The sequence below is a fragment of the Malurus melanocephalus genome, unplaced genomic scaffold, assembly GCF_030028575.1.
Source record: "Malurus melanocephalus ecotype Western Australia unplaced genomic scaffold, MMel_1.1 scaffold_101, whole genome shotgun sequence".
Classification (NCBI taxonomy): domain Eukaryota; kingdom Metazoa; phylum Chordata; class Aves; order Passeriformes; family Maluridae; genus Malurus; species Malurus melanocephalus.
This window is the reverse complement of record NW_026623333.1, coordinates 985,613-1,002,297: the sequence shown is the minus strand read 5'-3', so window position 1 is coordinate 1,002,297 and position 16,685 is coordinate 985,613. Positions and strand designations below refer to the sequence as shown.

Genomic DNA, 16,685 nt, shown 5'->3' with positions numbered 1-16,685 from the left:
ATTCTCTGGAATTACATGCCAACAGCCTTTTGGGCTGTGAGGATGCATCGCTGTTATAAGGCTCCTTTTTACACAGTCATTTTACAATTATTACTTGATAGCCTGCTCCATCTAAATCCTTGACCTGTGCCTGTCAACTGCTGGCTGATTGTAGTGAATAAATTTGTATAATCACTGCATGATGACTGCTTAATAACTGTACTCCAAATATGCAAATACCTATTCTGGCTTAATACAATTCATCTGCCGTGACCAGCCCATGCACTTCATATTTTTGAAACATTTGCAAGTAATGGAGCACACAATTGCGTCTCCTGTCTTTTTGTGCTGAGCTCTAAAATGCTGAAATCTACAGAGAAGAAAAATTACAAAAAAAATCCAAAGAAAACCAGATACCAAACAACAGAGAGGAAGCACTTACCTGTGTGTGTTTTTAAATGAGGGGAAAAAAAGCCCCAGAACAAAACACTTCCTTAAGGATTATAGAAAGCTTTTCTGTTTTCATTCTCTTTTTCTAGATTACCAGTATGCCTTTACTCAGAATTACCTRCGGTATTAATTTCCTTGTCTGCATTACACAGACAACTACATAAAATTGGAAGATACAAATTCAAACGTTTATTTGAGTCTGAGGCACTTACAGAATGCTCACCAAAAAAAAAAAAAAAAAAAAAAAAAACCAAAAAAACCCAAAACCGCAAAAAACCCCAAAACAGCAACAAAAAAATCCCAATCCAAACCAAAAAAGCCAAAACCACAAGATAGAAAGCAAGGCCAGTTATAAAGAAAAGACATCTTTCTCGTGTTTGTGATTTTTGGAGTGCTGATGGGTGGAAGGATATTCTGTAAAACCCCTTGTCATTTCTGTCTGATCTTCCCTTCTAAGCATTTTCTTTGGCCATTGAGCAGGTTGCTGAGACTGATGGACAGTGAGTCTTACCAGTTTGTCCGTTTCTTTGTTCTTTATTACAACATCGGAACATCAGTAAATAGCTTTCTAAAAATAAAACCTGATTATCATTGCCCATTGAGACATACTTTTTTATTTCATTATTGGATACTTGTTTCTTTACTCTTTCTCAGAATTTAACTTAATGTGTCTGAACAGTGCAGAAGGAAAAAGAGATTTCAYAGTTGAATGCACAAGACAGAGCTTGGTATGATGGTGGTAGCCTGATGTCTTCAATGGCTTCATAGCCATCATGGCAAAGAGGGTTCCAGGGAGATTTTAAAGGCARTAATGTGGATATTTACCCAAGAATGAGAGTCCTGTAATAATAGCACAGTAACAAGAAYGAAAATCCAGGATGAAGTAGGCATCTAAGGAATAAAATGTGGATAAATCTCTTTTGGCCTTCCAATCTGTGCAGTATCCAGCTGGAAATGAAGTACTGTGGCTGCCCAGGAGGCTGAGGAAAGGATTTTGGAGTCGCCAGACCCATTTCCTCAGGCTGATACCCCCTAAAAGAACTTGCAGATTCTTAATAGTTGGTTTGGGGAGCTGGAGGAGCAAACTGGGAGGAGCGTGAAGCCGAGTTTTGTTCAATAGCACAGAGTAGCCTGAATTTCTCCAGACTTATCACTTCACTCCTTGGTAAACARCAACAAGCAGTTTGTGCGCTCGCTGCCGGGAGGTATTTAGGACTTCGCTGTCTCCTTTCCATCTGGAAAAGAGTGTGGCATGTCAGGTGTCTCAACACTAACACAATTAAAAGGAAGTGAATGGTTCCTTCACACATGCCTTAATGTCAGCAGTTTGGACTGGGAAAAACTGGAAAAGCACTATTGGAGCCTTTCCTACTGTTTTTTCCTGCCAAAAGTGTGACATTCAGACAGGTTTATCAGCCCCGTGTTTCTCTAAGCCCTTATGCTGCTTGAGTGGGCTGACAAAAGTGTGAATCCTATTGACATTATAGCTCTGTCTACAAAACTGGAGCAGAGCACTCAAAGACTAAGAAAGGTGATGTCATAAGTGTGAGATAAAACGAACACTTTCTTTGTTGTTTAGTTGTTTGTGGAAGGAATTTGCCAATCATCATTGCTAACATGACAGAACAACTTTTACTTGGCTTTTTGTTTATTTTTAATATTGTTTCTGGTATCCCAAGATGCTGAACTAAAATAAAAAAATTGCCAAAATTCGTGAGTTTCCTGTTGGTTTGTGTTTTTCTCAAAGTAAGAATAATTGGCTGTGTGCAATAAATGTACAACACTTAAAATTTAACAGATCTGTGGGTAATTGAGCCTTGTTTTGAATTGTTCATTTTTTTTTGCCAGTTTATGGCAAGGACATTGATTATGTTGAGTGTTTCAGCTGCTTTTGTTATGCTTGACTGTGAACTGCATCCAGATAAGGGCARCCTTCTCTTAAAACAACCGGTAGGTTTTAAAATTTAATTCCCAGYGCTTTTCACCATGGCAGGCAATTACTGGTGGTTTGTAATGCTACATTTGTGGGAATTTCAGCCAAGCAATACTCTAAAATACAAGTTTCCCATGTCTGACCTTACAATAAGGTTTACACCTGCCATTGTTATGTGTAGTTTTGTTCCTTGCAGTATATACTGGACTAATGGTTTTATTATGTTTTATTATAATATTTCATTAAATTCACTCTGCAGTATGGTTGGTTGGAGCTGAGAGGATCCCCAGTTTTAATTCTGGATGCCACAATTCTGGATTTCCCTTGTGCAGCCTCAAAAAATTGATTCTTAAGATGAGAAGGCATTGTACAGAGAATGTGGATTGACACATTAGGAAATCAGTGGCTTAAACATCAAGACTTGCAGGTCTCATTTTGGTCTTAAGGCAGGTGTAGGCACTAAGAGTTTCTGAAAGTAAGAATATTTAAGGAACTGTAAATGTAGATTGTTTGTGGTGAAATGTGAACCTAATTCAGGGAACTAGGTGTCTCAAAGTAAATGGTTTACCTGTGTTTTTTGTGTTTAAAATGGAGAATTTTAAGGATAAAGCATCAGTTCATGCTTTTAAAGTCTGAGATTTTGGCCAGGAAATACTGTATAATTGCTAAGTATTCAAAATTAATTACGTTGGGGGCCTATAAACCAGTGCATTGATTAAAAATCTTCAGTTCATTAAACTTCCCAATGGCAGAGGCCAACTCAGCAATAAAAACTGCCATTCCTAGCAACGGACTGGCATCTGTGTTGTAATCCTTTTAACATCCCCACCTTTGTTYATTAGACCAGCACCTGTTGTCCCTTGCTGGGCAGGATTTATTTCCCCTTGACACTGGTCCTAGAGGTGCAGTTGYAACTTTGGCAGCAATTGATTCCAATGAACTTTTCAGAGGTACTTTACCAGTTTAGCAGAATGAGCCTGGGTTTCATTGTTGCTTCTTTGATTGTTGTTTGGGGGTTCAGTGGTGGTTATTTGGAAAGTGGTGGTTTTTGTCCTTTTGCTTGGATTATTTTTTTGTGTTTGTTTGTTTATTTGTGTGGTTTTTCCCTTCTGCTTACCCCAGACATCCTTGCAATGGGAATTTTTGTAAGACCCACAAGGACTGAGATGTGTGTAGCAGAGATGTGCTGCRGTTTTACACAAAGCAGTTTCCTCCTCTGTGTCCCCAGCAGTGCATTGGATGCAATGCCATTATTGTGGTTTTACTCACTCGTGGCATTTGCCATGTGGAAGAACAGTGTCACTTCAGAGAGATATCAAGCACAGGTGAATTTCTTAAATAAGCAAACCTCATGAGTTTCCTACTGAAATGGAGAAATGGAAATCTGCAACAGCRCCAGAGAACAGGAGTTACTATGGAAAAAAAGACTGTATAGATTCTTGAAATGTAACACAATAAATCTGCATATGTTGTTTACATCGTAGCTTCACTTTATTCAGACTTGCRCACAAGGTCACAAAAGAAATTTGGGCCTTATTATTCCTGGAGGAGTTWGTATTTTTTTGCTGTGGTGTTTGATTACCTTACCCTGTTTTATTACCATCTGCACTGCAAGGCTAGTTTTGCTGAGGTTATTTTTTTTAGCAGCATCCCATGATACCCTTAATTCTGTGTTTCCCATGCWTTTGCTTCATTTGCAATTTTAAGAGATTTTCCATAAGAAATGGTTTCATTCTATATTGCACACCAGTAAACTAGCTGGTTTTTTTTTTATTTTTTTTTACTATATAACTTTAACCCTTTTATTCTGGAGAACAAATGCAATTGTTTTACAAAAAATGAACTAAGAAATTATTTAACTTGTTCGCACCCTTCAGTGTGCAGGGATAAAGATGCTGTCATAGATTACATATTTTTGTTTAACACCTTTTTATTAATATGCTGTCCTTTTGCATAGGATTTTTATTTTAATACCTGATTTTGTTTGTGTATTTTAAGCAGTTATTTTCAGATTACTTCTCTGTGTAACCAGTGTCATTGACTGCAGTAGCTTTGAAAATAGTTTTTCTTCATTAATGGCTTCTGCTGAACTGTTGGGAGAACAAAATGCTATCCCTAGTGGCTCCTGAAACTTATGGAAGCATGCAATGAAATTGCTAGTATTATTTTAATGAAAAAAAATGTGAGTACTACTTATAATAACTTTATTCAAGCATTGAACTAGAGAGATAAATCTGAAGCTTCTTGAAACCGCTTTTCAGCCTTTGAGATACAGTTCATGTTTGTAGTTCTTCAAAACTGAGAAGCCCCTTCCATGTGTTTGTCCACCCAAGCATGGTGAAACAATAAATACGGAAACCCAGTTTTTCTGGGCTCTCCACACGTGACAGCACTGGGTAACAGGATCACTTTTCAAAAGATTGGCTGACCTGCATTAAGTCTTTGCAATCATGAAAAGTGAAGTGTTGTGCGATATTTCAGAGCATTTATGGGACCTCAGGTGGATTGTGGGGTAGCCAATTTTTTGGGATGGGGGCAGAAGAGAAGAGGGAACATTCTGTGGGTGTTTGCTGCCTCACTGGTGGCCCAGGCAGGACTCAGTGCTATCAAAAATCCTTTGAAATAGCTTTGGTTTTTAATCCTGAAACTCATTTCAAGAAGCACAGTATCAATAGGGATAGAAGCCCTGTCTTCACTACTTCCAAGTGTTGTCAGTTGATCATCATGCAGAMCAGGGGTGGAAATTCTTTCAGTTATGATTGACAGTTTTGTCTGGGATTTTCCCACATCTTTCCCTGTGAAATGGCAGGTCACTTGTGTGTGAAAATGACCCAAGGCATCTGTGAGATTTCCATAAACCTGGACAGGAAGGCAGCCTGTAGAAAAGAGAAAAAGGCGCGCTGTGAGGCAGAGTGAGGGCTTCCAAGTGAAATCACATTTTTTATTGGTTGTAGAAAGCAATGATACAGCAGAATTCCTTATCAGTGTCATGTGACACCAAATCAGATTTGACTGTTTTTTTCAGCCAGTTGCACAATGAACACTGGGATATGGTTTGTTTTCCAGTTCTGTTTAGAATAATGCAGATGAACTTCTATATAGCAAACTGAAAATACAGATGAAATACCTGAATACARTATATCAAAGGTTCTTCGCTTTCCTATTAATTTGGCAGTATGCCATGTAAATCTCTTCCTCCTTACTACAGAATAACAAAATGTCTTTGACCATCATTTCTCCCTCCTGTGGTTGTTGTCATTGTAATTTCCACTGAGTCTACCTCTTAATAGTGCTTACCTCTCTGTACACTGACATTACTAGTTGGTGCACACTTCCAGAAAACAAAATATCCCATGTAAATATTTTTTATGTCCATTCTATGCTTTTTTTTTTTCTTAATTAATGTAGGTAAGACATGTTTTAGCAGAAGCTGAAGAATAATATTTATATTTGTTAATCTGCTCTAACTTTGCAATTGTTTTGTGGTTTTGAGAGCACTCASGTTTAGAAATATATTTTAGTGCTTGGGGTTTGCTGAAGTGTATATATTATTGGAAATAAAGTGTATTTCTAAYATGATTTACTGAGTTCTGAAATTAAAAATGCATTCATAGACCAGAGGTCACCTCTGTTCATGTATTTAATAAAGTATGGCAGGAAAAAGAGGTTATTTTGGGTGGTTTGGTGTTTGGGTTTTGCGTTTTTGTTGCTGGTGTTCTCCCCTAACTTAATTCTTCTGTGTCATCTGTCACTGATGTACATAAGATGCTAATTTCTACTTTTCCATCTAAGCCTGTCTGGAGGATTCAATCATTTTCTCTTGTGCCACCTTTATATGGGAGGTACGCATGTCTACTTGTTTGCTTTTGGCAGATGTCTTCCATTTTCCTTGTCATATGTCAGGATTGGTTRTGATAGAATTGATTTTCCTCTGTTAAGGATTCAATTTTTTTTTTCAATTATTCTTTCATCTTTCTGGAGACTTCTTTGCTTATAAAGGCTGGACACAGACCTGTATGGAATYCAGGGATGTTGTGGTGTTGCTGCTATAAAAATGTACTTGAGGTTTCAACGCATACTGGCTTACTTATCCTGCTTGGTCTGGAAAAGCATTGAGTAATTAGGTTAAAACAATGAACTTGGATATTATGAGCACAGGGTAGATTTCAAACGTTCTTTCTTCCCCTCGAGGTTACAAAATATTACTCTTGCATTAGCATCTTGGAGTCTGTTGAACGGAGATTTTGGGTAAGCAAAATACAAAAGTTCAGCTGAGGTCGAGTAAGAAGCCTTGGTGTCTTGGGACAGAGAATGTGCAGTGTGCTTACAACTGAAGGGTTGGCATCCATGATCCTTTCAATATAAAATTTTGAAAACTTCACTGAAAGTGCAGTATCACGTGATTCTGTAGTTATCTTTTTATATAGTATAAAGTACTACAAAAAAAATGTTGGAAAATCAGTGACAACGTGTCCAAAAAAAATTTGGAAAATCAGTGACAAGGGTGGGTATGGAGTATTGCAAAGAACTGCTCATCCAGTTTTACTGTGTCACCTGAATATGAACTCTGGTATAGAACTCCTCAGAAAGGAAAATCAGGTTTTTAACACTATGTAGAGAACAGTTTTGTCCATTTGAAGATGTTCTGCCTCCCCACCTGGGAATGCGTGACTTCAGGAGTAACTCAACACATTATTGAACCAATTATAGCCCTAATATTATTGACCCATTAATAGTAGGGTGTGTTCTGGCTTCAAGGACCATCGTTGAGGGTGTTTTGCAGTCCCCACATTGTGGTGGGCAGTGAGTGGTCGCTGGGAGCACTGAGTGCCATGGGTTACCCAAATTGGAGCCTGTGGAAAGCTGAACAGTTCCTGCTGGGAGCAGGTGATGTGCATCTCTTGAAAACCCATCCCCCCATGGCTTTTCAAACCTGTTCTGGTTTAATTGCTTTGAACATGCTGCAGGGCACAGCTATAACTTTGAACTGGTTAAATCTGAAATAAAATCTGAAATAAATCTTAAATGATGTTCATACAGACTCTTCCTTTCTTCTYTCCATAAGTATTTGTTTAGCCTTTATACTTGTTTTACCTTTTGAGTTGATGCAGTTTTTGTGAAGATTTTTTTCTTCTAGTTGAATTCCACAGCTGCTGCTGAATTAGGGCTTTACTGTAGTTAATATGTTCATGCACACACTACTTCCTTTATTATTTTCTATCCTTTTTCTCAACCTTTTTGCTATAATTACTGTAAATTATTTCTTGGATTGTGTGTTGAGAGGGCAGAATTGCTGTGCCAGCAGCCTTGTTTTATTCTTTTGCTGGYTCCTGAGGGTAATAAGATCTATGCATTCTACTAATTTTCTTGCATACTTAGCTGCAATTGCAACCTTTAGTAATTAYTTTTTAATTAACTCCAAAATATTGCATAAATAGCACAAAATTAAAAAAAATGGAAAAATTCAAAAAGGTCAAAAGTRGGTATTTTTATATTTCAAATCAATATGCATTATTTCTTGTAACTTTTATATACAGCAATAGTAGGACGGCGACATTAAATGACCTGCACAATTGTAGAAGTATCAGAGATATGTCATTAAATACAGTTTGGCATTTAGATGGGGATCAATGTTCTTTTTATAATTTGTAGTGATAATTTCTTWGAGCCTTTAATAAGATCCTTTTCTAATACTGAAACTTCTATTCTACTGTACCTTTTCTAGATGTTTGCTTTTGAATTTGCAGAATTTGACTAAATATCATGTTTTTGCAAAACACATGAACTAATTCTGTCAGAARAAAGAATTGTATTTATAGATATCAACTTGCAGATGAGCTGGTCTGGGCTGTGGGTGTAAGCATGGGCAGTAAATGTTTACAGCCATATATTTGAGTGAAGAGAACATAAAAAATGGCTTTTAATAAATCCAAGTTTCTGGGTTTGTTTTGTAGTGGATGGCTGCATACACAGAGCTGCCGGGCCCTGCTTGGTTGCTGAGTGTCGCAACCTGAGTGGCTGTGAGACTGGACAGGCCAAAATTACCTGTGGATACGACCTACCTGCAAAATGTAAGTCAAGCCTTTCTCAGCATTTTCCTTTCCACATGTTGCTGGTGTGCATGGTTCATTTCCCTGCAGTCTAATTCAACAAGGTATTCATTTTACAAAATTAGCAGTGGGACTTAATTAAGCGTGTTCTGTAATAATGTCTTCCCCTCAAAGCAATTCAAGCTTTTCTAAACGATTATTTCACCTATGTTATCCGATGAAAACTTACACGTCTCTAAAATATAAAGCATCTTTCATGTTTATTTCTTGCAAGCTAAAACATATCCTTTCATATGCATAATAAAGGATTGGAAGTGCTTTATGAAATATGAACAAAATATACATTATCATATTTAAGTTCCRTGGAGACAGTTTTTGGAAATGTTGCATATTTTATGTTCTTCATGCAGATTCCTTGATTGTGAATGCTTTGAGGGACCAGGAGATCAAAGTGATGTATTGTATTTTCAGCTGTTATGTAGCATCTGATTGGCAAGAACTGTGAAGGCATCTGTCACACTTTAGCTTTCRACAGAGTGCAGCTCAGTGCTGGAATGTTTTTGCACTTTGAAAGTGGAATTGTCAAAATTTTCCTGCTTTTTCAAATAGGAAAATGGTTATTTGACTGTTGTGTAGATGTGGAGTTTGTGTTGGAAAACACTAACATGTTGACGGCACATTGTTCGGCCAACCTATTATGCAAAAATATAAAGTAGGAAATCTTCRCAAATTAGGGTCTTGCAAAATAGTTTATTAAGACATGAAGATACAAATACCAAGGAAGCATTGCCTACTCCATATAACTAGTATTCAAACTTCCTTTTTTTTTTTTTTTCTTCTTCTTTTTGGATATGCTGGCTGCAGCAGGAACGTGGCTCATGTTCATTCAAAAATATTTATATTTCCCTGAATTGTCATGTAAAAGCAAATGCTTGCTATAGTAGCAGGCATCTCTCTAGGTTCCTTAATGTCTTAGATAAAAAATCTGTGCTCTCAGTCATTTTTTTGTGCTTTCAATGATGATGATAGCTTCCAGTTATTTCCTTGACAGTGGTAATTTCTGTATGTGGTAGWACTTTGCTATATTTTATACCACATATAATTTTACCACAATTTAATGGTCCTTTATGAAAGGCTAGTTTGACTAGAGGTCAGGGAAATTGATGAATAAGGTTCAATCTAGTAGTTAGGTTACGTTTGTATATGGCCTAAAGCTTCACCTGATTCCCACAAAAGGGATAGGATTGTTGGGTCACACATCATAATTTACTCTGCTGGGGATGTTTGATGTTTAATTCTTCCCCTTTAAGCAAAAAATATCCTGGGAGGGACAAAAAAGCTGCTCATCAGTAGAAGGCTAATTCCCACTATGTATTTTAGTGAGAGAAATGAAATACAAGCTATCGAGGCAACTGATTTGTGTTTGAAAAAGAAACGGTCATGCCCGAGGTGTGACCTCTCTTTAAATCTTGCAGCAGTTCCAGGGGTTGCTTAAGTTAGGTTTGAAAAATGGATTCCTGTTTGAAGACCATGAGAACATTTTTGTTCTTTGCGTAGGAATAATGAACAAAACAATGAGAAAACCCATTAGSACTTGAAGTTGGAAATAAATCCTGTAACTAGGCATGGAAAAAAGTCAATATTCTTCCTAATCAGTATTCTTAGAAATTGGAATTGCATGAAAGCCATGTCTATTTCTATTTGATTGTGCATCAACATGAGAGGGGGAAAGGATACATTAACTAGCAATAGCCATGGGCAGGGAAATGAACAATTTGCATGCAGAGGCTGAGAATTAAAACCTGATTTCTTAGCTATTTTTCTTAAAATGTGTTTGTGTTCTCACTGACTATTGTTTCCTTTACTTTTTCACTTTACAAGCTTTAGGTTGTAGGCTCATTAAATAATTGTATCCTTTAAACCATTCATCTGAAAGTGATCAAGCAATCAAGACTGGTTTCATCTTTTCCAGAGCTACAGAGCTACTGATGTCTTTTGTTACTCTCTATCACTTTGTCTTAATAGTGTGACAGTTTAACTGAGGATCTATTCTGCATGTGACTTGTGAGGACAGCAGCACTGGGACACGAGGTCCAGACTTCCCCACCCAGAACTGCTTGAGGCGAGGTTGTGTGCCAGCAGTTGGCTGAAGGTTGTGGTTGATGGCAAATTTCCAACTTTCACTAGGAGTTTGCTTTTCATTGGTCTGTTTGTGTTTAGCAGATCAACTATGATTATCTGTTAACACTTCTTTTTGGAGTAGTGAACTATTTATTCTGTTGTGTCTGTTCTTTTTGTGACCGTAGTTAGATAAACAATTATAGTAAATGTAAAATGCATTTTTTAGCATGACAAATTCTTGAGTTTGGATGTTTTATGGTTTGTTTGGTTTTTTTTTTTTTTTTTTTTTTTTTTTTAAGAGAATTGTAAAATGTTACAATTGTATTTCCTACCCCTGGGATTTTCCCATCTCAAGTTCTTGATCCTGAAATGCTTTGCTTGGAAACAGTTTTTCTAAATTCAGCAAAGCTGCTCTGGGACAGAGTAGGCTGTGTGTGCTGTATGATGCAGGACTTGGGYTTCAGTGAGGACTCCATATTAAAAAAGGTTTAGTATTCAAAGAGCAGCAGCATATTGCTTTGTTTCATAAGCAACTTGGAGGGAGCTGGGATTAAATTTGGCACTGAAAGGAAGGCATGCTTTGTTGGGAAGGTAGTAGTTGGTAAATAAAATCCACTCTGGCCATCTCCTTTATGATCTATTGTATTTTTATTGAATACTTTGCTATATTTACTTAGGTTAAGTAAGAACAAGCCTGGCAAATAACTTCTTCCCAGTGAAAAAATTGAAAAATAATATTGACAGAAGAATGCAAAGATTTAGGGTATAGGCTTGCTTTCTGTGATTTGTGCTTGGTACATCTGAGTCAGAAATCAGTTTGTGAAATACACAAGTAGCAGCAAATGTTCAGGGAGAGAATACATAAAATAGTTCATCTTTTTCCTCAGCTCTTTATTCTAATAATGTGAACCGACCAAGAATAATGTCTGTGGCCTGGAGMTGTTTCTTTATGAACTTTTCAAGATATAAACTCTTTTATGCCATAAAATATTCTGTTTGAAAATAGAATKGAAGTCAAATTGAGTTTTCTAATTACCAGTTAATGTAACATTCAGTACAGTTTTACAGAAATCAGTGCAACCACCATCTGCCTCCTATGCTGCAAAAGCCTACACAAAGCCCCCCCCAAATGCCAACCGAGTTATTTGCTGAATACATAATTTGGTTGATGTCATCTATTGTTGTTCTTCAGCAAACACCTGTGCAGGCACCCAGGTTTTCTCAGTGCTCTGGAGGGCTAGAAATGGTGGTATATTTTGCTTTGAGAGAGTTTCCTTTAATGCTGTCCCAGACCTATCATCAATTATTTAACTTCTGCCGTTCATATTGTTGTGTTTTTTTCAAAGAACAGTTCATTCTAAATATTGTACAACYGGTCTTCAAACATTGAGCAGTACCCTGATACTGTCATGCTTTAAATAACAGATGAACAGTATCTGTTTAAAGCTCTACAAATGCTTGTTTTCTTTCTCATTTGATTAATAGTCTCAGTTGGCTCTGCTGGCAGAAAATGATCTGGATGTAAATTGTGTTATGGCTGCAATGAGGGGTCCATAACAGCTTTGTGGCTTGCTATCTGCTTGCAGAGGTTCACTATAAAATAAAAAACCTTGTCAGGACACATTGGAAAATAGATTCCCATTCTGCCTGGTATTTAAGAGGCCTAAAAACAATTGAAAACCAGCACAGGTAAGTGGTACCCCAACCTGGACAGGAAAGGACCTCTGAACTAACTTTTTTTCTGTTGTTACCAAGTCTAGTAACAATTTCTTGCTTTTTCTGAAAAATGTCTGATAATAAAACCCCTAAACCTAGGAAAATAAAATCTTACAGCCTCTAATATGGAACAGAACCAACCATCAGTAAATCTGAAAGGTGGACTTTTTGTGGAGACACCTTGCYAGGCAGTTTCTAATACAATGGTTTATGTTCATAATAAATCTATAATATTTAGAATAACTTTTTTTTCTGTTTGCTTGACATTTTTAGTACTTGAAGCACTGTCCCTGAGTAAATAGCATRTATAGCAAGTCTGGTCCAAGATCAGCCTGGAGTAATAATGTGAATGTGCTCTCAGAGACAGTTCCTGCTGTGAAATAAGTAGTTAGGAGAAGTGCTAGTATTAAACGCAGTAGGAAGAATCAGCTTTTAAATTTGTTTAATCAGATTAAAAAGTGGAGATTAAAAAGTAGAGATTAAATAGCGTGCTCCTGTTATATAGACATAATTTCCAGTCTTTAAAAGATGACTATTTGCAGGGTATTATTTTGAAGTAAGGCAGTAAGGGTACTGATTTTTAAATCTCTCCTCATTTTCTTGGAGATCAGCTGCAGAGCTGCAATTAAAAGGTTGATTTATGCAGAAATGGAACTCCAAAATCCCTACTGCACTACAAAACTGGCCAGCTGGGAAAATGGGGCATAATGTTCAAGAATATTTTTTAGCTTTCAAGGATTCTACAAAGAAATTTGTTACTTATTTTTATAACCTTGTTTATAAAACAATACATAAGTTTTGTTTCAAATGATTTTGAATTTCTGATACGTGAGGGTTGGAAAGTTGGTTTCCTCTGCATGGTTCTGATGGTTGTTCAGTTTGCTACCTACCTATTTATTCTGGTAAGAGGTAAGTCTGGGAATTGAAAAATATATCTGGGAATTGGTAAGGAAGGTATACAAGTGAGCAATATGTGGACAAAACAGGATTGCTTAGAGGAGACTGACTTGGCTTTTAATTCTGAGTTGGTCACGATTCTTGATCTTCTCCCACAACTGATATGTAACTGACTGAAGTTTGATAAAATTTCAGCCTAAGGTGATGCAATCATTAATAGAMTATAAACTCATAAATGTTACGGTAGTTTTCCAGGAGGAATGTATTTGTGCTCTTTATCTTAGTCGAGCCTCACGTTGTTGTCAGCCTTGTGCCCAAACTGCATGACACCTCCTGGGAAAAAAACATGTAACTGGAAAAATTGAGAAATTCCCTGAAGCAGTGCTGAGCTGCAGCACCTCTTTGCCATCCCTTTAAATCATTATCATTGCTTATACATTTAAAACCAATTTGAAAATTAAGCAAAACAAGTTAATACTAATCAAAGGACCAAGACCCCTTTTTCTTGAGTCTTGTTTTCCTTGTTTGGATTCCTTTGGGAAAGGTTTTCTTTATAGTTAACAAAACCACTTACCACATATTTATGTGTTTTTCTTCTGAGTGGTTTCTTGGTTTCAAAGACCTTTTTTTTTATAAGATCATATTATGTATTTTATGACTATTTTGAAAATAAGTGCAGTCATGTCTTTATTGTGTTTTAATTTGATCTAATTGGCTCCAGTCATCTTAATGACCTGCTATATTCACCATGAACACTCACATGCATTGCATATGCTGTAAATGTGTTGGAAAGGAAATATTAATGATTACTTCTTTAGTCCTAAARCCTGCTTAGATTTTAGAGAGGTTTTTATGGTCTATTGTAAAGCTTTATGGCTTGTCTCTCCCTTAGGTATACCCCCACACCCCACAGACATATGAAAAGGGAGAAGTTAGGACTCCTGGGGATGTTGAGGAATGCATTTATCAACTTCAGCTAAACAAGATCAAACAGGTCCTTCTCTTCCAAGACCGTGCAGGGTCTGTCATCAGTTTGGGAAGAAAATGGACAAGTGCTGTAGCTGCCAGAGGCTATGAATCAGCAGGAATCCTCCATCACAAGAGTATGTGGTCTTTGTCCTTGGATTCCAGCCTAGCTCATAGACATTTTTTTTAATGGATAGATTCTTTAAAATTTAATTTGTGAATGGACCCGAGCGTGTGTTTGTCAGTGTTCTSTGCAGTGTCGTGCTGTGGTTAACTCATGGCACGCTCTGCTGGAAGCTGTCATTTCACATCTAATTGTTCCCTTACAAATGTATGTGTTGTGGCTAAAGGAAATGTTTTACTATCGATCCTCACTGCTAAATCTAAATCCGCCTCTTCTGGGCATCACTTGTTACAATCTGGTCGCTGAGTAGTGAACTCCAGGACAGAAGTGGGCACTGAGACATTTTAGAAATGCCCTGAGCTATTTGCTCGGTAATTGGGTCCACCACTGGCATCTAACGTGTGTGTTAACACTAATAGCAGGCGAGAGAAACCCAGTGCCATGAACTTCCCTCCCTGGCCTTATTTCTGTAATTCTGGACAGCTGCAGTTTCTGCAAAGGTCTAATTCTTGGTGTTACTGAAAGCAGTCACAGAACTGAGTTTGCAGGGTGATGTTTTGGGGTCAGCAGCCCACACTGTTTATCACAGTTCCTTGGCATCATCATCCAGAACTGTCTGGAAATCCCCTTGATGGAACAGAGAGTAAATAACAAGGTGTAAACACTTTCCAAATGCTTAATGTATGTGTAAGGTACTATTTAAGAATGTTTCCTAATTTGGTGTAAAATAATTTGTGTTGGAATATGGCTTTCCACACTGGTGGTGTAGAGTCATTCCTCAGGTATGTTGGCACTGGAGCAGGGCGTTGTGCCCCTTAAGGCTAATATATTTTATTTCCTCCATACTTGGATATAGTTGGTCCTTTTTCTCAAATAATCATAAATAGAAGRAAAAGTCTAATGCGTGGCAGAAAAATAAACAAAATTCTCATCACTACAGTCAGCTGACAAAGAGAAGGGGTTAGAATGGGTTWTAAGGCAGATATTTATGCTTCTTTAAGTGCAGTGGCTGCTGCTCCCACTCTAATATGTTTCCTCAGTAGCCAAAGCCAATGCTCAGTACTTGAAAATTAATCTTCGATGCATGAGATTTTGTCGGCCTGAATTTTGCTTGTCTCATTTTAAATGGTGATAGAAATTGCTTACTGTAGTAAAACACAACATTAACCTCATAGTGTGTTGGCACTTTGTGATTTATGCTGGTTTAGTCTCTGAAAAATATGCAGCTTGTCTCCCAAACCTGGGTTTAGCTTATAAAATGTGTTGGCACAGGCTTGAGKCTTGAATTAGAACACTAACTGCTGATCCTCCATCTCCCTAGGGTAGCAAAAACATTTAAAATTGGAGCCCCTCAGAGGACATTACCTCCACATAATTTCTTCAGATTAATAATAATTATATGATTGTAGCTGGAATGTTTAAAAAACAGTAGAGCCTAATTTTCTGTCTTGCAAGCAAAGAATAGGATTTCTTTTTGTGCTGAATCTGCACATCATACAGCCAAAAATATGATGAATTGTTTGCAAATRGAAGTAATCACGTCATAAGTAATAAATAAGGATTTTCTTTCTACTATTTTGAAATAAAGCAGAAGGAATAATATGAATTTGAAAGGTGCTGTGATTTTTTTAATGTTCTGCTTCACTCACCCACAAACCTTGCTGTTGAGGTTTAAAGCTGCTAATTTGGTTTTGTTCTTTTTCTGATGATGTTTTGAAGGAATAATACAAAAAAGCAGGACTGTTTGGTGAGTTCTTTATCTGTAATGTAATTGCTTTAGACCAGGCTTAAGTGGATAGGTTGAGGAGGTTATGTAAAATGGTTAAAAAAAGATATTGTTTCACCAAGAAGAGGACTCTTGAGGTTGTTCTACATAATGCTTAGATTTTTATATTTTGTTTGGGGATTTTTTTGTGAAAACTAATGTCAAACCTTTGAAACATTTCTCTTTAGGAAGAAAACAAGAGGTGTGAGACTGTGGAGTGTAAATAATGTTTTAATTGCTGTACAAAAGCATCTTAATACTGGTTAACCAGATAGTAAAAAGGAATAAAATTGGTATTATTTTACACATTGGAGATGCTCTTTCACTACTGGTGAAAAGAGAACATCATCCAGCATGTTTTGCCTTCAAGTATGGGGATCAAATTCACGTTGATTTTTGTTGTTGCTACTGTTCAGCACAAAAAATTAGTTCCCCATTTATTTTAGATTTCTTAATACTGCCTTCACACAGATTTTTTGAAAAGTTTCATTTGAAATATGTCATGCAAGTTGAAGAACATACCCTTGGGGTTGGGTTTTTTTCCCTTTCTTGTAATTCTCAGATTAATTTCTTCCTTTTTTTTGGTATCTGTGAGTTTTCAATGATGATTATGAAAATTCTTGAGTTGTTAATGATTTTGTACCTTTTACAAATACAGAAAAACGCAAAGCAAGTGATAGAGGG

General features: G+C 36.9%; 1 protein-coding gene across 1 annotated transcript in view; it reads left to right on the top strand.

Annotated features, from left to right (window-relative positions):
• The window catches only part of MACROD2 (mono-ADP ribosylhydrolase 2), an 809,981-nt gene that overhangs the window by 249,371 nt on the left and 543,925 nt on the right, over positions 1 to 16,685 (top strand). The window contains 1 exon segment of the mRNA XM_057369011.1: positions 8,317 to 8,433. Within this exon segment, the coding sequence (XP_057224994.1) occupies positions 8,317 to 8,433 (117 nt within the window).